The following is a 19,799-nucleotide window of genomic DNA, read 5'->3' as shown; positions in this document are numbered from 1 at the left end:
TAATTACGTGAGAAGTTTTGAATGGAAAAATTCACCTTTAGCTGGCATACAATATCCTCTTGTCGCAGTCTGTGTATATCTCCTCGTTATATGGGGATTACACCGTTATATGAGGGACAGACCTCCACTCAAACTGAAGAGAGTAGCTGCTTTTCATAACGTAGTGCTTTGTCTTCTATCGCTTGCTATGTGTGTTGGAACAACTACGGAACTTGCTTTCCGAGTAAAGGTAGGCTTTATAATATGAACATTCCTTTGTCTGAACATTCTGTAGGATTTTGGTTTCTTTTCTGTCGTTTGTGACCGGGAACACAAAGCCATGCGTGGGAGATTGCTTTTTTGGATGTATTTGTTCTATTGCAGCAAATACTACGAGTTATTTGATACTGTAATTCTGGTGTTGAAGAAGCGCCCGTTAAACTTCTTACACGTATATCATCACTGTATTGTGATGCCTCTGTTTTGGGTCTATATGCAGACAGCTATGGTCATCCACTGGGTTTTGGTGGTAGGTCAAACGTTATGTTTTTTGACTTGCCTTTACGATTTTTAGGTCGTCAATTCTCTCGTGCACGTGTTTATGTATTATTACTATGCATTATCTTCTTTTGGCAAAACCGTTTGGTGGAAAAAGTATATCACTCAAGCACAAATAGTTCAATTCGTTATTGACCTTGCTGCAACTTGGCCTTTTCCTTTCTTATACTTCTCAAAAGGTGGCTGCTCGGGTTCTTTTCGCGGCTGGCTATTCGGACAGGTTGTTGGTGCATCTTTCTATAAACTATTCATGGACTTTTATCGCAAGTCATATCTGGGCAAGGACAAGAAGAGAGAGTGAAGAACCATCATAAGAGATGAGCTATATGATTAAGTAAGGGGATTTTAATTGTATGGTAAGGAAGAATGATGATAGCCTTTGTATTCCCTTCCTTTGTTCAAGTCTTTATCCGTACATTAAAGAAATGGAACGAAAAGTGTCGCAAAAAGGGATTGGTTTTGGTTGAACAATGTAAATCTCATTTGAGAATTTGATAATTGCACAAAACTATAGTCTCCTTCGAGCATAGTTTTCTATCAGTTTGCTGCGACTTTAACTGCTTAGTTCCAACTTTATATCTTTAGGAACTACGACTCGGCTTTATAGTCATTCACAGGTAACGCCTCCTCGTGGCCTTGCATTCAACCACTTTGTCCTCTTCTCTCTATCCTGCTGTTCCTATTTGGATGCATTTTCCAGTGACAATCTACACAAATGACGGTTTGTTAGTCTCGATTTCTATTTGTCGTATTAACCAGTCTAATAGTTTATTGTGAAGAGAATCCAACTATTCTAATACTTGCTCACACGACATCAGACAGAGTTCAAACAGTGAACTTTTTAGTGTCTTGTTCTGAAACACAGATTGTCAAACTAGTCGTATATACAATACCTGTAGTTATTTTGTAAAACTCCACAATTGAAAATCGAAATATAGATAGGAAATATTACTGGCTCTCTCTATGGTATTTCCATTATTAGGAGAAGAAAAAGACAGGCAGTTTCGAACTGTAAGATAATGTTACCGTTTTAGCTTTCAGAATCATGCAACCCGTTGTCGACATGTTACTACTTGCTATAAACTGAATAAGCTACTTTTTATTAGGGTTTCTCCTTTTTCATACAAACAATATTAGAAAAACTAGTTAACCATTGTTCCTTGTGATGAAGAAATTTCACAAAATGAGCACATTTCTTACTTGATGAATTCTGCTGACTCAAGGGCCTCGATTGAGGAGCTTCACTCTTCCTCAAAACGTATTGTTGTTGTTGGTGGTGGTCTCGCAGGCTCTTTGGAAGGACTTTTCTTAGCTAAGAGACTAGGTTCGTCGTATGAAATAAGGATCTATGAAAAGAGGGAAGATCCTCGTTTGCACGAAGGTGATTCAGGACGATCCATCAATCTTGCTCTTTCCACCCGGGGATTAACCGCGTTGGACAAAGTAGGATTATCAGAAGAGGTTTCTTCGCAGGGAGTACCTATGTATGGAAGAGGTATTCACCACAGTAATGGTCAATTTGAAATACAGCCGTATGGTCTGTCAAAGAAGGGAGAATTTCTGACTTCGATATCCAGACACGTATTAAACTGTATTTTGCTTAATGCTTGTGAACGCGCAGGTGTGAATTTGTGTTTCAAGAAGGCCTGTTCCTCGATTGACTTGGCGAATAATATTCTGTATTTTGAAGAATCGGAGTCTCTTGCTTTGAACTCTAGTTTTGAGTCAACTGAGCAAGATATCCCTTGGGAGTTTGACAATGTTTCTTCCAAGTTCATAGAATCCGAGATTCAAAGAACTAGTGATGTCTCTTTCAACGTGAATATGGTCAAGGCAGATGTTATTGTCGGAGCAGATGGTGTATTTTCAAGAGTTCGACAAATTTTGGAAAATTGCACCAAGGCCAAGTTCAACTATAGTCAGGTATATTTGCCAACTTGCTACAAGGAGTTAACGATCAATCCAACTGCGTCTGGTTCGTATGCTATGTATCCAAACTGTCTGCACATATGGCCACGAGGACGCTTTATGTTGATTGCTCTCCCAAATTCTGATGGTTCGTTTACTTGTACTTTGTTCATGGATGAAGACGGATATGCAGTAAGGTATTCTACCAATTTGTCCATTTATTTATTCAGATTGCTGAGATATTTTTTAGTTTCAAGAATATTGAAACAAATGAGCAGTTGTTAAATCTGTTCAGCACTTACTTTAAAGACGTCATACCTCTCATACCAGATTTGCTAAATCAATATTTCCATTCACCCTTATCATTTCTGTTATATACTCAGTGTGAGCCTTACCATTTTAAGAACAATATTGTACTTATTGGTGACGCAGCACATGCAATTGGTAAGTCAACGAAACAGTTAATGTATAGTCTCACCATTGGCAGTACCTTTCTATGGGCAAGGTTGTAACTTGGCATTTGAAGACTGCCGTATTTTAGATGAATTGATAGAGTTGCACTGTGGAAAGTGGTTTGATGTCTTGCAACATTTTTCGCAAAGTAGGAAGTCCAACGCTGACGTTATAGCTCGTCTGGCACTGGAAAATTATTTGGAAATGGCACAGAAGACGTCAAGTCGTTTGTTTTTATTAAGGAAAAGGATTCAGATCACTTTCAGTGAGTGGTTTCCGAATACCTTTCCTTCTTTGTATCGCTTGGTTTCATTTACCAATGTTCCTTATCGTGATGCTGTCAGTCTTGTGGAGAAGGGCAATTCAGCTCTCCGTAAATATCTTATTTGCAGTTTGTGTGTAACTACGCTAGCTAGCTTCTATTGGATTAAGTGTTTGTGGAGGACCAACTAGATTCAGGGAACTCGAATGTAACTGCCTTGAAGGATTATTTTTATTGAGAACAAAGTTTAGATCGAATAGAGGTTGGCAAAAACTTAGAGAAGCTTATCTGTCACTTAGAGGAAGATGAGAGCCAACTAAAAAGCAAATATTTTCTTTCATGATCCAAACTTTTTTGGGTTTGTTGAATGGTGCGTTGAGTTTCCGAGATCTGCTCCAGAACCCACTTCTTCAATGCCTTGTGACTACTTCCTCTGTGACTTTGAGACTTGGGCATAGGTGACATCTTGGTCACAGCCAGAAGCAAGTCAGTACCTTTACCATGTCGGGACTTTGGTGGAGCAGTACTTTTCAAGTCCTCCAAGCGCCTTTCCATGTTGCCCAATCTCTGATTCAAAAGGTTTTGTTTAGTGGCAATCGTATGCGCAAGTCTTTCTACGAAGTTGTAAGAAACAGTCAACGACTTTGCTAACTTCATCGTGTCCTTCAAGCTTTGGTCGTTATCTTGTTTCTTTTCAAGGTCCAGATTCTGTTTTATAATCTCTGCAGTATTTCTTAGCAAGTTGAGTCCTTCTTGTACAGTTTTCTCTTCGCCCCATACAGTCAGAACATATTCTTGCTGCCTACTTGAGCCAGGAGAAAAGGGAGAAGGAGCCAGGACACTTTGTCCCCAGGTAAGCAAACGATCTAATTCTGTTGTGTCGACAATCGCCTTTTCGGAGATGACAACTTGAAGATCCGACTCCATTTCTTCAAAAATAGTAAAGGCACCTGAGACAAAGGAAGCAAGGTTGTAAAAGCTTTCTTGGTACTTCTTGACAGATGCAAGACCATTAACATTGTCAGAAGACGAGTCGTCACTGTTCATATCTTCAAAACTTGCTTCCTTTCTTTTTGATAGTGATCGGAGTATATTGATGCTAGAGCAATTTTGCAAAGATTGGTTCTGTTGAATTTTTAGTATTTTCTGCTGCGTTTGTTGAATTTTAGCATCGAGCGATACCGTCTCTGCAAGCATTTTCTGAAGCTTTTCAAAGTACACTGACTGTTGGAACTGGGTCAAGCTCTTCAATACATTATGTACGCATTCCTTTCCTTCGATGTTTCGTTGAGCAAAAAATTCACTCGAAACAGGATTGTTGATATTAGTTTTTGTCAAGGCAGAAGACTTGTCTGGGCATGGATAGGACACTTCAGACAATTTCAGATCGAATGGAATTTCCTTGTCAGCTAAAGCGCTATAAGAATTTTGCAACGACTGTACAACAGTCATCGGTTGATCTTGGAACATAGGACTTTCTTTTTGGAACCTTCCTGAATAGGTTCTCAGTTTCATTTTGATATTCCGCAGATGGTGTTGTAACGTAAGCACATAATAAACACAGTTTTGTAGTTCATCTGGATCACAAGAAGCACCTTTTAATGGTATTGGTGATGGCCATGTCACTTCTTTGGTATTGCCCAAGAGTTGGTCGCATCCAAAAGTTAGTTCGCCAAGTTCACGAATAGAATCCAAAAATTCGCCCCAAGTTGTTTGAAACTGGTGTTTTTTAGCAGAATCAGCTTCCATGAGGGAGGATGAGTTGCATGACTGTTGAAGAACATTTTCCAATGGAGACTGCTGATGTCCAGAATAAGGACCTTTAATATTCTCTTTATCAGTTTCGTCTTTCAGGCTGAAGGAATTTCGAAGAGAAATATCGAGTTTAGAATTAATTGAGCTTGGTATATCCTTAATATCACTGTTAATTTCGCAAAATGCTTTCACTTTCTCTTCAATCAACGTGAGGTTATTTAGGACGTAACTAAGATTTGCATAACTTGGAAATTCATCGACTTCATAAGATTCCCACTCGTAAGGTTGAAGTTTTTCAAGAATTCTTTGAGAAACGACCACAAGTCGAGGGACAATTGATTCTTCTCTAATCTTTTTCAATTCTGCTTCGTAGTTGTTAGTAGAGTCATTAATTTGCCTACTCTGATTGATTTTATCGTTCATGTGCCTTTTGTCTTCATGGGAAAGCTGCTTTTGTAGAGAGAGGATCACTGTTCTTGCCTTTGTCAACAAGAGATCTCTGCGATATATTTCTTCTTCAAGCTCTTTTAAGATGCTTGTTCTAGAGGGATAAGGAGAATCCCTTTCTTCGGAGTCAGAATAAGCTGAAACTCGTCTTGTCAAGTTGACTTCTTCGTTCCCTGTCAACTCCAGTCCGAGTCTTTCTTCTAACTGACAAATGCGCAACTTTAAGTTAAAATTTAACTTTTTAAGTTTCTGTATTTCATTCTCTTGGATGCGCAGTGCTTCGTTAGGGGGAGATAGAAAAGAGTTGTCTCTAAAGTAACTTGAGTCTTGAACAATCTCAAAACTTTCGTTTTCCATTGTTGGAATTACAAACAATCGACGTTTGAATTTGAATTATTTCCCGGTTCAATAATTTAGGGACTTGGTGTAGAACGAACTCTCTCCTTAGCAACGACGAATGGAATATTTCAAGACAACAACTTGGCACACTGTAAGTGACATTCCATAGATAAATAAATTCCTATGAAGAAGTGTAGTTAATAACTAAAAACCATATACTTGGGCTCAAGAAAAGCATTAAACCCCACGGCAAGTGTTTGAGAATTTCTCATTATTGGTCAACAATGGGTACTCTATGATGAATCTTTGTATGGATTCATGGACTAAAAGATTAAAAGATTAGAGAGACGGTAAAGATTACCTTCAGATTTGATACTCTCAAAAGAAGCCTTGGGAATGAACATGTTCCTATGTAAAGCTTACTGTTCACCAAATTTGGCTGAATCGTCATTTTAATACTCTTTCGTAAGTTCACCTTGCGCATGACACATTTTAGATACACTTCTTATCGCACACTCGTCTTCTCCTTTCAATGATGTTGTTCATCTTTTCATGAAAGATTTAGAAATGTCTTACCACTTCCTTACTTTAATGCGCCCATTCTTCATTGATGCGCAACGTGGTTTGAAAGATGAACAAGTTACTCTTGAATCCTTTTGAAAGCCAGACTGTTCCTGAAGTAATGACTGAAAGGATTTCAGAATGCTACGGAAACTGTCTGGCATTTAATAGAACAGGAAATCTACTGGCAGTGGGTAGTTTATATGGTATTGTTGTTATTGTAGACTTCGACACGTATGGACCTATCGTCCATCTCCGAGGACATGAGGAAAGAATTTTGTCTCTTTGTTGGTCTTATAATAGTTTTAGTGTTTTAAGTTGTGGAAAAGACCGAACAGTACGGCTATGGTATTTGCCTGATCAAAAGGAGCTGCTATGTTTGCAAACTCGAGCGAGTCCTTACCACGTGGAATTCCACCCTAAAAATCCAGAGTACTGTATTGTGGATATGAGTCAACAACTGCCGTTATTAGTCAGAATTGAAGGTCTACAGGGTACTAAGTTAGTTGATGAACTTCCGGAAGCAGTGAAGATTGGAGTGTTTGAGGAAACTGAAGTAGAAGAGCTACGACTCAAAGAAACTGCAGAAGAATCCGGAAGAGTTGGTACTGCGTAGAAGAATTCACTGGAGTATTTCTGTTTTTTTATAAAGATGGAGAAGAAATTGTTCGGTTTGACAACGCTGGTTCTATATTTTCCTTTACTTTTAAGGGTCTTCAACCTCTCCGAGTTTATTCTTTGCCTGGCAAAAGTCTCATACGTCAGGTTGTAATGGAAAGGCGGAGAAAAATGTTTGCAGTTATAACTCAGGATAGATATATACGCTTGTTCGACCTTGAGTCACTTTTTGAGAGTTTTAAAGAAACTGTTAGTCCTGTCGCACAGTTTACTGATATCGTTGGTAGAAGCCAATGGAGCTGTGCATGCTTTAGTGGGCATTCTGAATATCTCTTATGTGGCACCAAAGGCTCTGAACATAAGATCTTGGTGTGGAGAATCGAGGATGGACAATTGGAAAAAACTCTAGAGGGACCCAAAGAGTCTATCGTAGATTTAGCTTGGAATCCTCGTAGGAATACTATAGTGTCTTGTGGAGGCTCTGGATCTCTATATGTATGGACGAAGGACTATACCGAAAACTGGAGTGCTTTTGCTCCAGAATTCACAGAACTTGAAGAGAATGAAGAATATTTTGAAAGAGAAGACGAATTTGACTTTGTTGATGGTATCTTGAAGGATCAAGCAGACTATGCAGAAGATGAAGAGCATCCTGTCGACATTATTTCTAGCTTGATTGATGATCTCAGTGATAGTCCTCATGATGGAAATGAGTTTTGTATGCCTGTTGTTATCGATGGTAGGCACTAAAAAACTCTGCAAGTTTATGTATAGTTATTGCAGAACTTCCCTTGCAAACGTGTTATTCATTGATACTTAACTATTTGGGTATTTTTGGTTAATTTTGCTTTACTGTCGTAGTAACGAATATTGTCGAGGAAACGTTCCACAAGATGGAAAATATAATCGGAGAAAGGGGAGTTGATTATGTGTGTGGGGGGATTGTTTGTTTGGACCAGTCGACCATGAGCTCTACCGTCACCGCTATAGCTATAGCTGGGTCCATTATACTGTCGTTGACTTTTGCAGTCGTCATTGTAATTGTGAAGCGAAGGATGGAAGTTTCCTCAAGATATGCAGGCACTACTGGGCAAAACCAGTCGCATTCACTCCGCGCTCCTCCACTTATTACATATTTCATTAGTTCAACAGAGAAAGAAGGGTTATTTCAGAAAGATATTGATCAGCTTTGCAAGGAATATATTTTTGAAGGTGTAGAAAACATTCAGCGTACGGAGGTTACCGGATTGCAGTCTTCGGAAGAGAAGACCGTGGACGGGAACACCAACGAAGGTTTCAACATGAAGGTAGCTTTATGCTGTATTTGTCTTGAAGAACTGGAACTCGGTTCCCTTGTCAGAACGTTACCCTGTAATCATACCTTTCATTCGAAGGAAATTTGCAGATGGCTTTGCAAGCGTGCAATATGTCCATATTGCAGAGCGTCGTTTGAATACGTGGCTTCACTTCCCCAGCATGAGGAAACAAGTGAACTTGTTTCAAGTGATAGTCAACTCGACACGAGTCGAACTACTAATTACATAGATACTGGTTTTCAAAGACAATCTCAGGACTTGTGCCGTCAGGACAATGCTGTGCGTTCTTTTATCATGATTGTTCCTTAACCAAAGATATGTTCCAGACGATAGAATATGTGTAGCAATGTGAATTTTATTCCAAAAAGAACTGTCGTTGCCCTAACTACATGCAATAGAATGAAACTCCCAAACAAATCCCATAAATGTTATATGAACAACAATATTTTAGAAACTATGTATGCTGCCTATGTACTATAGTCTTCGTTCAGTTCCTTTTGCTTTTTCATTAGAAAACGGCTAACTCGTCTCCGATGATTGGTACGTTGATAAATAGAGCACTGAGCACGATAAGGACATGAGCCACGGCAATGAGTACATATCCATGAGTCCGGATTCCCAATGGCTTCTTCAAAATTCCAATTGTTTTGTTGAAAACACTTTTCGCAAGTCACTTTGAGACACATACCAATTTGAATATTAGAACAAACTATCATTCTAATATTCTTACTTGCTGCACGGGCACAAAGATGACAGAACTTTGCAGGAGAAACACGCGAATATTGTTTTTTTCTTTGTGGTCGGCGTTTGATTTGGGACTCCAACGCAGGACTCAAAATTGGATCAGGAACTCGAAACTTACGATATCCTCCTGAATAACTTGATTGATCTGAATGAACTGAATGTGTACACGAAGCTACCTTCGAACCGATGGATGACCTCTCCTGGTCGTTTTCATGAAAGGTTGAACCCATTGCTGGAAAGAGAACTTCAACATTAAATGACATCTTTGATTCATTTGATGCACTCTTAAACCGCTTTGAAGATGAAGACAAAGGGGATGAAGGCATAATATTCATATTCGAGAACTCTCGGGAATTGAAGGGAGTCGAAAACTGAGTTTCCTGCGTTGACTGACGGCAACTCAAAGTAGGAGTGTCATTGAAAGGAGAGTTCTGCTGTTCGAACGACTTGAGGCTTGTGGTATGTGTCCATAAACCAGCTGGTGGAGACAAACTAAAACTTTTCTCCACTGCATCTAGCGCATACAAACCGTGATAGTGTTTTCGACCTTGAAAGTCTGTCTTCAAGCAAGACTTAAACGATTCTTCGGGCGAAACCCCCAGCAACTTATTCGACGGCGAGGCAACTAGTTCGGGAGTTTGGGTGGTTGAAGTTCTCGGTTCAAAATTCCTTGAGAAGTAATCCTCCACGGTTGTGTTGCTACCTTGCTCGTACTCCATCTTCGATGCACCCAATAGATGGTGTCTTATGTCGGATTCCGAACTTTCAAAAATGTTTTCTAAGCCTTGTATACTTTTTTCCGGTCCAGTACGAAACAGGTTGCTTTCTTCCCAGCTAAACTCTTTAGGCCACTCATCCTCGAACCTTACAAAGTCAAAAATCCCGTCATCTACAGACATTAAGCCATCTTCTTCAAACTCGAAAAGAACCATCGCGCAGACGAACAGTGTGTGTATAACGTTGCAACAGCAAATCTCCCAAGCGGTCGGTAACAACTTGTGGTGAATAAGCACAAATGCCCCCGTAATCACGACGTTTGGTTCACAAATTTTCCCCTTTTCGCAAATTGATCGTTTAATGTGACGCAGCACAAAATCTAGTTATTGGCTTTTCGAAATATGTCAAGAGAGTATTTGGATTGTCTAGCCTTACTGTTGGTGATTGTCTGTTGACTTGTCTGTTTATCTTGAAAGGCATTGAGTGCTCTTTCTCTATTGGAGTCGATTCAGCCTGTGCATATTGAGTTTCATATACACTCTCGTTTCCTGCTTGTTGCTTTCTTGTCTGCCAAAGTTTCATTTGACTGTCATCACCTACAGTTGCCAGCTTTGTTGTATCCGTCTTACACCAAGCAACATCTGTAACTTCGTTAATGTGGGCTGGGAGTCTCAGCAATGGAAGATTTGCTTTTATGGACTTCGAACTAGACTGCTTTATGTCCCAAACGTACGCAAAAGAATCAGCAGAACCACTTAGTACAAAGTGACCGTCAGGGCTGAAACATGCCTTTATGTAGAACGAAGAAGATGTGTGTCCACATAAGTGCATGAAAGATCCTCTATCAAGAAGCCCAGTTTTATATAAGTATATGTTGGAGTCCGTTGAACTGACGCATAAATTGCTACCATCTTCAGTAATATGCAACGATGAAATTCCGTGTGGTCGATCAGTTAAACCCTCTTGACAACCAGGATAAATCGTGCTCAAGGGTTCTGCAGTAACTTGTTTGAGGCTGGCTCTTCTTAAATCCCAAAGTTTTATAGCACCATCTACGGCCCCCGAAGTATACAAATAGAATGAGTCGTTGAAAGGTGCAAATTCTAAACTAGTAACGCCATGAGGGATATTTGGCTTCATTGAATTTTTCCTATGGCGGATAGAATATCGAGGTCTTTTGGGCGCATACTCTCGCTTGTCAGGAATATTCATGTCTCTTCGATGGATATCTTTTAGTATTAGGACAGGACGTAGAACCGAGTCACCTGTTTCTTGACTATGCAGTCCTTGACATCTGGTATCCCAAAGCATGACATTACCGTCTCGAGATGCACTGGCTAGAACTTTGCCATCTGTCATGTGCCTTTCTTTAATTGACTTTATCGAGCCTGAGTGGCCAATGAGTGTATTCATGATTACATTTTTGTTTATATCGAATATCTTCACTTTCTGGTCTCCAGAACCTGTTGCAATCCACTGGTCTTGAAGTCCTAACCAGCATAGAGAGAAAATTGCATTTTCATGCACTCGAAATGAAACTATGGGTCTATCGGAAGTACAGAACTTGTTTTGAGTGTTCCCAAGTTTTTGCCTATTTTCTGCAATGTTTTCTCGAAAATCCGCACTGCACCAACCATTGTCATGAGTTCCAAAGGAAGAACTTTTTGAAGTATCGATCAAGGTCACATAGCCATCTTCATCACATGTTGCTATTATCTGACCTCCACCCACTGTTTTCGAAAATTCGACTGCAAACAGAGGAACCGGAAGATTATCATCATTCAGAAACTCACATGAATAGCGCCTTGACGTCCAGAAAGTTTTTAAAACTTCATAGCTCTTCATTCGAAATAAAGTACTGTATTCAATTCTAGAGAGTCTTTCCAGTTCTCTTGAAAACAAAGTTCTGAGAGTTGATGACGTTCGCATGTCAAGTTGAAAGCTGTTCTTTTTAAGCGTGGGAAGAGCCTTTTAAAAGTATTTTTCAGCACATATGAAAAGGAGGATGTGAGTATTTGGAATCCATATTTGATTGAAGCGGGAGAAAGAGGGAGTGTAAAACCCGCCATTTTCTCACATGGCGGGTCAAAGAACTTTCGAGGGTCAGCAGCGAGAGCCGCGTAAACGGAACCAACTTTTAACACAAAAACCTTTGCGAATGCAAAGACGACCTTCAGTCACTGTAAAACCCACCAGAACAGACGAGACAGAAGACATTCAAAGAAAACATTTCCTACCGCAAAATGAAGACAAGTTGATTTTTTTATGTCTTCGAAAAGCAAACGACCCTTTCTGTGAACTACTGATTATTCAGTAAAGCCTTGGTTTATTTGATTTTTAGTTGTTCCTAGTCTCAAACTTTTCAGGTTTCTCAAATATTTTTCGAGGCGTTCAATATCTTTTTGTTCAAATGGAAACGTTTATTGTTTCGCTTTTAAACTGCAACCGTTCAAAGGAACTTTAGTGGACATGAAAAGTTTCATTCTTTTCTCACTGTCTCTTTATATTTTCTTTCCAGCTATATTAAGCAGCTATTATGCCACAGGGGAATTTGGTCTATCTTGCTCGAAACATTCAAAAATAGCATTCCATGCCTGTAGAACGAAGCTCCTTTGTCTTAAGCAATGTGCGACAAAGACTAAATGTTTGAATGGGTAACATTGTACTCTGACGAAATTATAGAACTTTAATCTACTTTAATTTCGTTTAATTTATTATTGAGAGCAAGCTATTCGTTAGAAGCTGTGTAGAAGGTTTATGTCATTATGCCAGTCGTTGTTGCAGTAAGACAAAGTAGTCTCAACTTTAGTGGGCTAAAATTTTACCATTTGCTTTCATGTTTGAAGCGTCGATGAAGCAGCTGGAGGAGTGATTGGTAAATGTTAGACATAAATGATAACTGAGGACTGCGTTTGATATGGAATTCAGTTTTTGTTTGTAAATAGCGTTTGTCTTGACGTTTGAATAAAGTGAAACCGGCGAATAAGCTGGTAACAAGTGATGAAAGACATTTTCAAATAGCCTACTTTTAATGTTTTGGAGAATGAAATAAAGTGTTTCAACAGAATTTGGAGTTTCGTCCGTTGATTAGACAAGCTGTCGTTCTGTTCTTCCATGGCCATAACACCTGAACAACTTGAAAAACTCGCTTTTATGGAAGCGCCAAATAAACATTGCAGTGCAAGTGAGAAGTTTACTGAAAGGTACAAGCCTGTATCGACTACTACTTCTTTCCAGAAAGTAAAAGAACGAAGTATTGGAAAAGCTGTATATACCTGTCGTCGATGTAGCTTTGTCCTCTTTCGTGACGTAGACCTGATCGAGCACAAAGAATACAAGGCGCAGACCAGACTGGTAGAGGGACAAATAGAAGAAAAAGGGAGCGCGGAGAATCCTAGTTGTAGTGCGTTGTTTCTTCAACAAGTACCTTGGTCTCAAGATCTTTCGAACGATGAAGGAAAATTGAGTTGTCCCAAGTGTAAGTGTAGAATAGGAAGTTATACTTGGTTTGGTGAAAAGTGCTCGTGTAAGTGAGTCTTTACAAAGATTACAGACTTATTTTCATAAAGTTGTTAGGTGGAAACTGGGTAACTCCATCTTTGAAAATACCGAAAAGAAGAGTCGACTGTAAGATTGAGAAGTAATTTATTTCCGAGAAGTTCTTTTTATTATAGCGTCATCAAACTAGTCACATTCGGTTCGTTTGAATCTTTAGTGCTTTCTAGCTCGCTCTTTTCTGTTAGAGCTTTTCTGTTAGCAAAAGCTCGATTTTGAAGAAGATTTTCTTTAGTTGCTTGTTCGCTTGTGTATATATCTTTTTCAACGTTTGATTTTGGAGACTTGTTGGGTTGGCGCAGAAGAAAAGTGTAAGTATTTTGCATTCAAAAGAGATCTTCCAAATAGCTTGCTTAAGACAACAAGGATACTGTAATATTCCAAGCAATTGCACATTATTTATGTCTATAATCATTGCGATAAAACAAATGTGGTGAAGGGATACTCCCAGTCGTACTTATCGTTTGTGGTCTCTTGTAGTGAACGACAAATTGTTTTCTTATCAGTACCGAGATTCCAAACAAATGAAATGTGGTGAATTCGTATATATACTTTGCCAACTACCAAGTCAATGAGTACAACAATCTCTTTAATAAACAATTCTTATGGATTGAATTTTTCGGAGAATTTCCGTTTAGTTGCAGCTTATGTATCTGGAAGGATTGGCAAACCACAAGACTAATGAAAGCATAACTGAAAGGGGGACATATAATCTTTACTTACTAAAGAGAAATTTGAAGACTGAAAGGGATCCTATTTCGGACGAAAACGTGATAGCGGCAGTTGAGGAGCTGTCTCATCTTTTCTCGAGTTTTCGTGGAAAGCTGTCAACTCAACTAGGCAAATTATATGAAACGTCCCTGAAGACTATATTTTTGTCTAGTGCAACACAAAGACTAGACGAGATTTTTGGCCGTCCTGACTCCTTTATCGTATTAGAATCGTTTATTGGCTGTGGGCCGCCCTTGCTTTTACTGGAGGTTTTTTTGGAATCGCTCAAACAAAGGAAGGTTTCTATTTCATTGTTCGTGAAGTGCATAAGAAGAGTTTTTTCGAAAGCTGGACTAGTTCATTTGCTAGACAACTTGTGTTCCTTGAAACTTTGGACAGCACACGATATAAGTCTCCTGGTGTCGCTTCCTGACAGAATTTTCAACTATGTCAAAAGGGAAAATATTAGCTTCGAATCTGATGAGTATTATGAAAATCTTTTTGAGGCTATTTTAGATATGCAAGTTCTTCATTCGCCGAAAGCGATTGACTCTTTGGCAACAGATGAAGACAAGTTAATTTCTACCTTAATAACTCGCATTTGTGCTATTGGACAGTTTAAACATTTCTTTCATTGCTGTTTTTCATTCTATGACAGGAAAAGTACTGCTTGTCCTACACAGTTGACATATTGGCTTGCCAGTGTGTCTCCAGCATTCATGGAGAAAATGCTGTCAGACTTAATGGCTGTTATAGAGTCTGATGAAGGATGTCTCTCGCTTGTTGAGTTTTGTCTCGTTGATATTTCAAAGAGAAATAGTTTTGCTAGGAAAAGTTTGTTGCTCTTTGTTCCCAGAAGGCAACTAATAAGCATTTCCGGAATTTCCATATTGTCCGAGATATTTTTGCATATTTGTGATGAATCTGAACGTCTGCACATTTTAGATCAGTTCGTATCGCTTTGGTCATCAACCCAACTGGTTTCATCTCAGAGTATCCCTTATCAATTTCAAATCACTAGAATCTTACTATGTTACCTTAAAGAAGTAGATTTGGACTACCTTCATTCTGCTAAAATACTTCACGCAATTACCGGTGGCATTCAGTTTCGGCTTGGAAATACGGAGGCAGATGTTAGGTATATGGGATGGACAGTTGGAAAGCAACTTGGACGTATGTTTAATGTGGACAGTCCTATACTCACTGAACAGATCGAGGATTTTAAGCCTTCGCAGAACCTCGAAAGTGTAACTTGTTTGCAATCTTCCCGGAACAAGACTTTTAAAGTTACACCTGATTCTTTAGAGTCAGATACCTCAACTTCTGCTGATTTGAGTTCGATTGCTCGTAAGATACCAAGCCTTTCGGTACAAGATGAGATAGAAAGGAAGTTTTCGAAACTTAATGTAAATGATGCCAAGGGGAATAATGGTTCCGAGTTTTTAGAACCTTACCAAGTTAGTGATAGTGATGAAGAAAGCGAAATAGAATCAGATGACGAGGAAACTGACCATTGTAGAAGAAAAGAAGTAGCACCTTCAACAGTGAGTGAGTTACTAATTCTTTTTCGGAAATTCCGGAAGCAAGAAACTGAAGAGTCGTGGAGCCTATCCTTATTTATCAATGGATTAAAGCAATTACAGTCAATGGTAAATAGCCGTTCACGTGCCGCAGAAGGTGCTATATCAGAATTAGTTATGGCTGTGTTTCTTTTGGATCCGAATGCAGTTGATCCTTGCAAGGAAGCAACCCTTTTGGCTGAACTTCGTCAGAGCACATTACTTCAATTGGCAGAGTTTTCTCCATTGATCTTCTTTAGAAGTCTGATTTCAAATGTTTTTCAGTCAGACAACGCACACTTGCAAGATAAATGCAATGCATTAAATCTTTTGGTGAATGCCTCGGAGCAATTGTCTGGTAATCGCGAGCTTTTCACAGGAGACAATAGGACAAGAGAAAATTCTACAGAACAGATTGATCACGATACTGAAAATGAAGAACGTTTCACAGGAACAGTCTTGAAAAGTCTTCATTTTTCGTTGCGTAAATTGAAACTCCAAAATTCTCGTATGATTAAGAATAGGTATGTGTTCTTGAAAAACTTTTAAGTCTCTAAAGCGATGTAGGTTTTCACCTATCTCTTTGGAGGCGTTCTTTTCGATATGGACTGAAGTTTCCAAGCTCACTCAAAAAAAGGCAATGTTTCCTGAAAGTCGTGAAGTTCTTCTGGCACAGTCTATCTCGACTCTCTCAGTTTTCATTTTCTGTGCTGGCAAATCCTGCCCTTCCTATGGAGAAATGTTACAAGCCCTCACCCAAATAGGTAAGTATTGCTAAGCTCTGTCTGTTTCCAAGTTTTGACCATTAATATTTCAGCATTTATTCATCTACAGCATTCAAACTGCAATATCCGTCGGTCTGTGCTAATTGCTCTTGTGATTTCACTTCAAATTTCCAACACTAGAGAAGCAAAGGAAATAGAACAACGATATCGCACGACATTTTTCCGCAGTCTCGTTGATCATTGGATAGAGACTTCCCGTAAGGATTCAGATAGCTTATGCAGGCAATTGGCATTTCGGTGTTTAGAATCGTGGTGTCAGAAAGTTCCCGAAGATGAATACATATTGAACTTTTGAAGTCTCTGAGAACGCAAGCATTTATTTATGAAAAGTCAGGAGAACTCGATAGGTACACTTATTTTCGATGCTTCTTCTTGTACAGGTATAAAAACATGAAGAACACCGTCCTTACATGAAGCTGTTATTTTGGATACATCCACTTCTTTAGGAAGTTTTACGACTCTTCGGAATTTGCCATATTGTCTCTCTGAGTACACATAAGGGTGGTCCTTCTTTGATTTCTTTGCCGGTGGCCTTTTCACTTCGTCTTTGTCATTCTCAACTTGGTTTTGAGTAACCTCAGTTTGACGTCGTTTAACACCAGAAATAACCAGCGAGCCCTCTCGAACATCCAGTTGCAGGTTTTCTGAATTTACCCCAGGCACTTCGGCGTCTAAATTCAGATTTCCTTGCTCATCCTCGGTTACTTCTACTCTTGGCACCCATCCTTTTCTTCCCCCACGTTTACGGTTGGACTCATTCTTTCCTTCCGTCTGTTCTGGTCTTTCAGTGTCACTGTCCAGTGACCAACTGGCACGCTCAAAGACATCCCAAGGGTCGAGAAAATCTACAAATGGAAGTAACGAACTCATTTTTCTATTGGTTCCTCAGATTCGATTATTGAGCAAGTGCGATCCTTAAATTGTCATTTTCGAAATTTCGAGAAGATTGTGGATGATTCTGCTTGATGTTCTAGTGACCTTTGATAACGAGAAATATTTATGTAGAATAACAAATAAAACAAATCTGGATAAATTAGTATGGTTCTTTTCATTTCGAATGAGAATTTATCGCGCCTTGCTTTGAACTGAATGTTTTTGAGGTAACCATGGTTTCCTTTCTTGAGGAACCTGTACCATTTCTCTTTCTATGACTCTTTGAGTATTATTTTAGTTTGCAAAGAACTTTATAGCCATTGGGCAGATTAGAAACAATGAAACGTTAAAGGCTCGTCCACTTTCTTGAGAAAGCTATTCTTACAAAGTTGAAGGCCAGAACATTCAAGAAATAACAAATTGTTCAAGTTGCTACCTTGCTGCTACGTAAAATGAAACAACCTTGGAACAAAACTTAGGGATACGCACAATAGTTCTCTTCCTCTTTTTACTTAACTTTTGCAAATTCTTAAAATTCCTCGTATTGACAAGACTTGTTGAAACTTTAGTGGAAATAGTAGACAATATGACGGATTTTGAAAAGATGTTTCAATAGCAAGCGTTTGATAGGAAAATCGATAAAACAAGGATATTGAAAGCAGATAAAGTGGTTGATCTCAGCTCAGAGTTCATTTGGATAAAAGCAGAGAACAATGTACTGTCAGAAATAAATCTCTGCAGCCGAAAGCCACAAATTGACCCAAAGTAAGATAAATCTGGTGAAGATTATCTCAGTTTACAATCTTGTACACAATGTTTGCCTTTGCTAGCCTATGTAAATTTTTCGTATCGAGAAAGAGTTTCACTCATTTGACCAAGTTGCAGCATGTGTCCGTGAATAAGAGTATCTTCTCACTCCATATGACTGTGAAGTCCAGAGCGCTTCCTTTTCTCGAAGCACCTAAAAAGCTCGATGGAAAGATTCCTGGAGATGCAGGGTAAGCATCGTTCTGGTTGTGCTTTGAATTAATATGGATTGTTAGCTTTGATCCACTTTATATTTCTGACAACATGAATCTTGATTATCTTCGAGCTTCTGTAGGTAACTCTAGGGTATTGTCGATCTTCTACTTAACCTACAAAGGAAATAAAACACTGTCGTGTGGCTATGCTTGCTGCTCTAGGCTATATAACACAAGAATTTTTTCATCTTCCGGGAGATGTTTTCAACGAGAAACATGCCTTGGCGGCTATTCACAAGGTGCCAATAGAGGGATGGATACAAATTATTCTGTTTATCAGTCTAGTTGAAATTGCGACATTTCGTACTACGTTTTCCTTTGATCGTGAACCTGGTGACTTTGGATTTGATCCCCTTGGTCTTGCAAAATCTCCACAATTACGCAGGAGGTAACGAAAACTTTATTACTACTTTTGAACCAGTTTTAACGTTTTGCAGATATCAAGAGTCGGAGATACGAAACGGCCGTTTGGCAATGATTGCTGTTATTGGGTTTATTGTGCAGGAACTAGTGACTGGTAAAAGTGTGGTGGAACAACTCCAGAGCTTGAATTTGTTTTGAGTTTCGAAATTGTTTTGGGAAGTTTCTCTAACAATAAAAAGGGATTTCGTGAACAAACCCAATTTACTTGAAACCCGTTTACACATACCCTTAAAATGGTAGTTTGAGATGTGTTAGTTGTGCAATTATCCCTTCACTGGATAGAGAGCTCTGAATCATGAATGCGATGCTTGCTATCATGGCAAGCCTTCCGTTTTTCAGTTCCGATAAAAGATATCTGTCATGAGCCTGTTTGTCCTTCGCAAGTCCCAAAGGGTCGAAGCCGAAATAGCCTGGCTCTCTATTCCCTTGAAGAGTTTCCTTTATGGCAGCTATGTCTATCATCTCTAAAATAGCAACGAGAAGAAATATTTGTATCCATCCTGAGATAGGAACTTGTCCTATCGCTTGCATTGGATGAGGATTAGAAAACAAATCTCCGGGTAAATGAATAAATTCTACATTTGGTCTTAGAGAAATAGAGACGCAGCAATAAAACTAGTTCTTCACCTTGAACAATGAAGCCTACAACAGCTAGCATGGCTATCCTGCAGTGCTTCAGCTCTGACTCTCGAAGATATCGAAGATCAATGATAGTTGAAAATCCTAATGGATCAAAGCTTTGCAAAACTGTCATAAAGTTGGATAACACAGTGTGTAAGAATGCCTACCCAACGTCCCCAACCATAGTACCATCCAAGGAAGGAGGAGCCTTCAAGAAAGGTATTGCCTGACTTTGCCTTCTACTAGTGCTAGAACTACTGGCCACTACTGGAGAGATTTTGAAAACAAATCTCTTTCGTATCAAACGTGAGATACAAGATAGGCGCTGTTGAAAACTCGAAAGCTTTAAGGGCAAAGTATTGATGTTCAACGAAAAAGCAGACGTAATCAGCATGGCTATCTCAATGTGGTACTGAGCGAGATTCCCAACCTTCGATGAAAGGATGGTGCAAAATTCTACTTGCGAGTTGAGAACGTAACCAAAGGCGGGAAAGTGAAGTAAAGAGATTTAACAGCTTTTGAACAATTTGAAGTTCTATAATAAACTTGGTTCTTTTCGAGCTGTGGCATACGAGATAAACATAGTTTTTGGA

At 39.1% G+C, this 19,799-nt stretch overlaps 12 protein-coding genes across 12 annotated transcripts; 7 read left to right on the top strand and 5 right to left on the bottom strand.

Moving 5' to 3' along the window:
* Positions 1-1,149, top strand: Gasu_15340 (long chain fatty acid elongase; the record flags this gene model as incomplete). The annotated part of the gene is made up of 3 exons (XM_005707758.1): positions 1-229; positions 275-508; positions 554-1,149. 3 exons carry the CDS (start codon positions 110-112, stop codon positions 836-838), a joined length of 639 nt encoding a protein of 212 aa, XP_005707815.1. The 3' UTR covers positions 839-1,149.
* A 575-nt stretch (positions 1,150-1,724) lies between these two features.
* Gasu_15330 (kynurenine 3-monooxygenase) lies at positions 1,725-3,399 on the top strand. Its single transcript, XM_005707757.1, has 3 exons — positions 1,725-2,642; positions 2,696-2,889; positions 2,933-3,399. Exons 1-3 carry the CDS (start codon positions 1,741-1,743, stop codon positions 3,349-3,351), a joined length of 1,515 nt encoding a protein of 504 aa, XP_005707814.1. The 5' UTR covers positions 1,725-1,740; the 3' UTR covers positions 3,352-3,399.
* Positions 3,400-3,403: 4 nt separating this feature from the next.
* Positions 3,404-5,734, bottom strand: Gasu_15320 (uncharacterized protein). The gene has a single exon (XM_005707756.1). The coding sequence runs from the start codon at positions 5,717-5,719 to the stop codon at positions 3,452-3,454; it is 2,268 nt and encodes a 755-aa protein (XP_005707813.1). The 5' UTR covers positions 5,720-5,734; the 3' UTR covers positions 3,404-3,451.
* A 560-nt stretch (positions 5,735-6,294) lies between these two features.
* Gasu_15310 (transducin family protein / WD-40 repeat family protein) lies at positions 6,295-8,529 on the top strand. Its single transcript, XM_005707755.1, has 3 exons — positions 6,295-6,867; positions 6,915-7,619; positions 7,742-8,529. The coding sequence occupies exons 1-3, from the start codon at positions 6,333-6,335 to the stop codon at positions 8,503-8,505; spliced, it is 2,004 nt and encodes a 667-aa protein (XP_005707812.1). The 5' UTR covers positions 6,295-6,332; the 3' UTR covers positions 8,506-8,529.
* Positions 8,530-8,535: 6 nt separating this feature from the next.
* Gasu_15300 (uncharacterized protein) lies at positions 8,536-9,974 on the bottom strand. The gene has a single exon (XM_005707754.1). The coding sequence runs from the start codon at positions 9,870-9,872 to the stop codon at positions 8,664-8,666; it is 1,209 nt and encodes a 402-aa protein (XP_005707811.1). The 5' UTR covers positions 9,873-9,974; the 3' UTR covers positions 8,536-8,663.
* Positions 9,975-9,993: 19 nt separating this feature from the next.
* Gasu_15290 (transducin family protein / WD-40 repeat family protein) lies at positions 9,994-11,594 on the bottom strand. Its single transcript, XM_005707753.1, has one exon. It carries the CDS (start codon positions 11,584-11,586, stop codon positions 10,015-10,017), a length of 1,572 nt encoding a protein of 523 aa, XP_005707810.1. The 5' UTR covers positions 11,587-11,594; the 3' UTR covers positions 9,994-10,014.
* Positions 11,595-11,684: 90 nt separating this feature from the next.
* On the top strand, positions 11,685-12,641 carry Gasu_15280 (uncharacterized protein). Its single transcript, XM_005707752.1, has one exon. The coding sequence runs from the start codon at positions 11,735-11,737 to the stop codon at positions 11,972-11,974; it is 240 nt and encodes a 79-aa protein (XP_005707809.1). The 5' UTR covers positions 11,685-11,734; the 3' UTR covers positions 11,975-12,641.
* A 43-nt stretch (positions 12,642-12,684) lies between these two features.
* Gasu_15270 (protein-tyrosine phosphatase) lies at positions 12,685-13,824 on the top strand. Its single transcript, XM_005707751.1, has 2 exons — positions 12,685-13,183; positions 13,234-13,824. Exons 1-2 carry the CDS (start codon positions 12,772-12,774, stop codon positions 13,299-13,301), a joined length of 480 nt encoding a protein of 159 aa, XP_005707808.1. The 5' UTR covers positions 12,685-12,771; the 3' UTR covers positions 13,302-13,824.
* Positions 13,825-13,834: 10 nt separating this feature from the next.
* Gasu_15260 (uncharacterized protein) lies at positions 13,835-16,479 on the top strand. The gene is made up of 4 exons (XM_005707750.1): positions 13,835-16,006; positions 16,050-16,246; positions 16,300-16,339; positions 16,393-16,479. The coding sequence occupies exons 1-4, from the start codon at positions 13,860-13,862 to the stop codon at positions 16,442-16,444; spliced, it is 2,436 nt and encodes an 811-aa protein (XP_005707807.1). The 5' UTR covers positions 13,835-13,859; the 3' UTR covers positions 16,445-16,479.
* A 4-nt stretch (positions 16,480-16,483) lies between these two features.
* Gasu_15250 (heat shock protein, Hsp20 family) lies at positions 16,484-17,224 on the bottom strand. The gene has a single exon (XM_005707749.1). It carries the CDS (start codon positions 17,135-17,137, stop codon positions 16,598-16,600), a length of 540 nt encoding a protein of 179 aa, XP_005707806.1. The 5' UTR covers positions 17,138-17,224; the 3' UTR covers positions 16,484-16,597.
* A 90-nt stretch (positions 17,225-17,314) lies between these two features.
* Gasu_15240 (light-harvesting complex protein) lies at positions 17,315-18,769 on the top strand. Its single transcript, XM_005707748.1, has 4 exons — positions 17,315-18,138; positions 18,184-18,238; positions 18,285-18,550; positions 18,600-18,769. The coding sequence occupies exons 1-4, from the start codon at positions 17,954-17,956 to the stop codon at positions 18,721-18,723; spliced, it is 630 nt and encodes a 209-aa protein (XP_005707805.1). The 5' UTR covers positions 17,315-17,953; the 3' UTR covers positions 18,724-18,769.
* Position 18,770: 1 nt separating this feature from the next.
* Positions 18,771-19,744, bottom strand: Gasu_15230 (light-harvesting complex protein). The gene is made up of 3 exons (XM_005707747.1): positions 19,374-19,744; positions 19,213-19,322; positions 18,771-19,160 (listed from the first exon to the last, which is right to left on the bottom strand). Exons 1-3 carry the CDS (start codon positions 19,598-19,600, stop codon positions 18,814-18,816), a joined length of 684 nt encoding a protein of 227 aa, XP_005707804.1. The 5' UTR covers positions 19,601-19,744; the 3' UTR covers positions 18,771-18,813.
* Between the last annotated feature and the right edge of the window lie 55 nt (positions 19,745-19,799).

This window comes from Galdieria sulphuraria (assembly GCF_000341285.1).
Source record: "Galdieria sulphuraria unplaced genomic scaffold scaf_9, whole genome shotgun sequence".
In the NCBI taxonomy this organism is placed as follows: Eukaryota; Rhodophyta; class Bangiophyceae; order Galdieriales; family Galdieriaceae; genus Galdieria; species Galdieria sulphuraria.
This window is presented reverse-complemented; position numbering and strand designations above follow the sequence as displayed.

Coding starts and splice junctions, on each gene's coding strand:
- Gasu_15330 (XM_005707757.1), top strand. CDS start 1,741: ATGAATTCTGCTGACTCAAGGGCCTCGATTGAGGAGCTTCACTCTTCC. Junction 2,643..2,695: donor GAAGACGGATATGCAGTAAG/GTATTCTACCAA, acceptor GATATTTTTTAG/TTTCAAGAATATTGAAACAA. Junction 2,890..2,932: donor TGACGCAGCACATGCAATTG/GTAAGTCAACGA, acceptor CACCATTGGCAG/TACCTTTCTATGGGCAAGGT.
- Gasu_15320 (XM_005707756.1), bottom strand. CDS start 5,719: ATGGAAAACGAAAGTTTTGAGATTGTTCAAGACTCAAGTTACTTTAGA.
- Gasu_15310 (XM_005707755.1), top strand. CDS start 6,333: ATGAACAAGTTACTCTTGAATCCTTTTGAAAGCCAGACTGTTCCTGAA. Junction 6,868..6,914: donor AGAAGAATCCGGAAGAGTTG/GTACTGCGTAGA, acceptor TTTTTTATAAAG/ATGGAGAAGAAATTGTTCGG. Junction 7,620..7,741: donor TATGCCTGTTGTTATCGATG/GTAGGCACTAAA, acceptor TTACTGTCGTAG/TAACGAATATTGTCGAGGAA.
- Gasu_15300 (XM_005707754.1), bottom strand. CDS start 9,872: ATGGTTCTTTTCGAGTTTGAAGAAGATGGCTTAATGTCTGTAGATGAC.
- Gasu_15290 (XM_005707753.1), bottom strand. CDS start 11,586: ATGCGAACGTCATCAACTCTCAGAACTTTGTTTTCAAGAGAACTGGAA.
- Gasu_15280 (XM_005707752.1), top strand. CDS start 11,735: ATGGCGGGTCAAAGAACTTTCGAGGGTCAGCAGCGAGAGCCGCGTAAA.
- Gasu_15270 (XM_005707751.1), top strand. CDS start 12,772: ATGGCCATAACACCTGAACAACTTGAAAAACTCGCTTTTATGGAAGCG. Junction 13,184..13,233: donor GTTTGGTGAAAAGTGCTCGT/GTAAGTGAGTCT, acceptor TAAAGTTGTTAG/GTGGAAACTGGGTAACTCCA.
- Gasu_15260 (XM_005707750.1), top strand. CDS start 13,860: ATGTATCTGGAAGGATTGGCAAACCACAAGACTAATGAAAGCATAACT. Junction 16,247..16,299: donor ACAAGCCCTCACCCAAATAG/GTAAGTATTGCT, acceptor TTAATATTTCAG/CATTTATTCATCTACAGCAT. Junction 16,340..16,392: donor TCAAACTGCAATATCCGTCG/GTCTGTGCTAAT, acceptor ACACTAGAGAAG/CAAAGGAAATAGAACAACGA.
- Gasu_15250 (XM_005707749.1), bottom strand. CDS start 17,137: ATGAGTTCGTTACTTCCATTTGTAGATTTTCTCGACCCTTGGGATGTC.
- Gasu_15240 (XM_005707748.1), top strand. CDS start 17,954: ATGTTTGCCTTTGCTAGCCTATGTAAATTTTTCGTATCGAGAAAGAGT. Junction 18,139..18,183: donor AAGATTCCTGGAGATGCAGG/GTAAGCATCGTT, acceptor ATGGATTGTTAG/CTTTGATCCACTTTATATTT. Junction 18,239..18,284: donor TTGATTATCTTCGAGCTTCT/GTAGGTAACTCT, acceptor TAACCTACAAAG/GAAATAAAACACTGTCGTGT.
- Gasu_15230 (XM_005707747.1), bottom strand. CDS start 19,600: ATGCTGATTACGTCTGCTTTTTCGTTGAACATCAATACTTTGCCCTTA. Junction 19,323..19,373: donor ACTATGGTTGGGGACGTTGG/GTAGGCATTCTT, acceptor AGTTTTGCAAAG/CTTTGATCCATTAGGATTTT. Junction 19,161..19,212: donor TGTAGGCTTCATTGTTCAAG/GTGAAGAACTAG, acceptor GACCAAATGTAG/AATTTATTCATTTACCCGGA.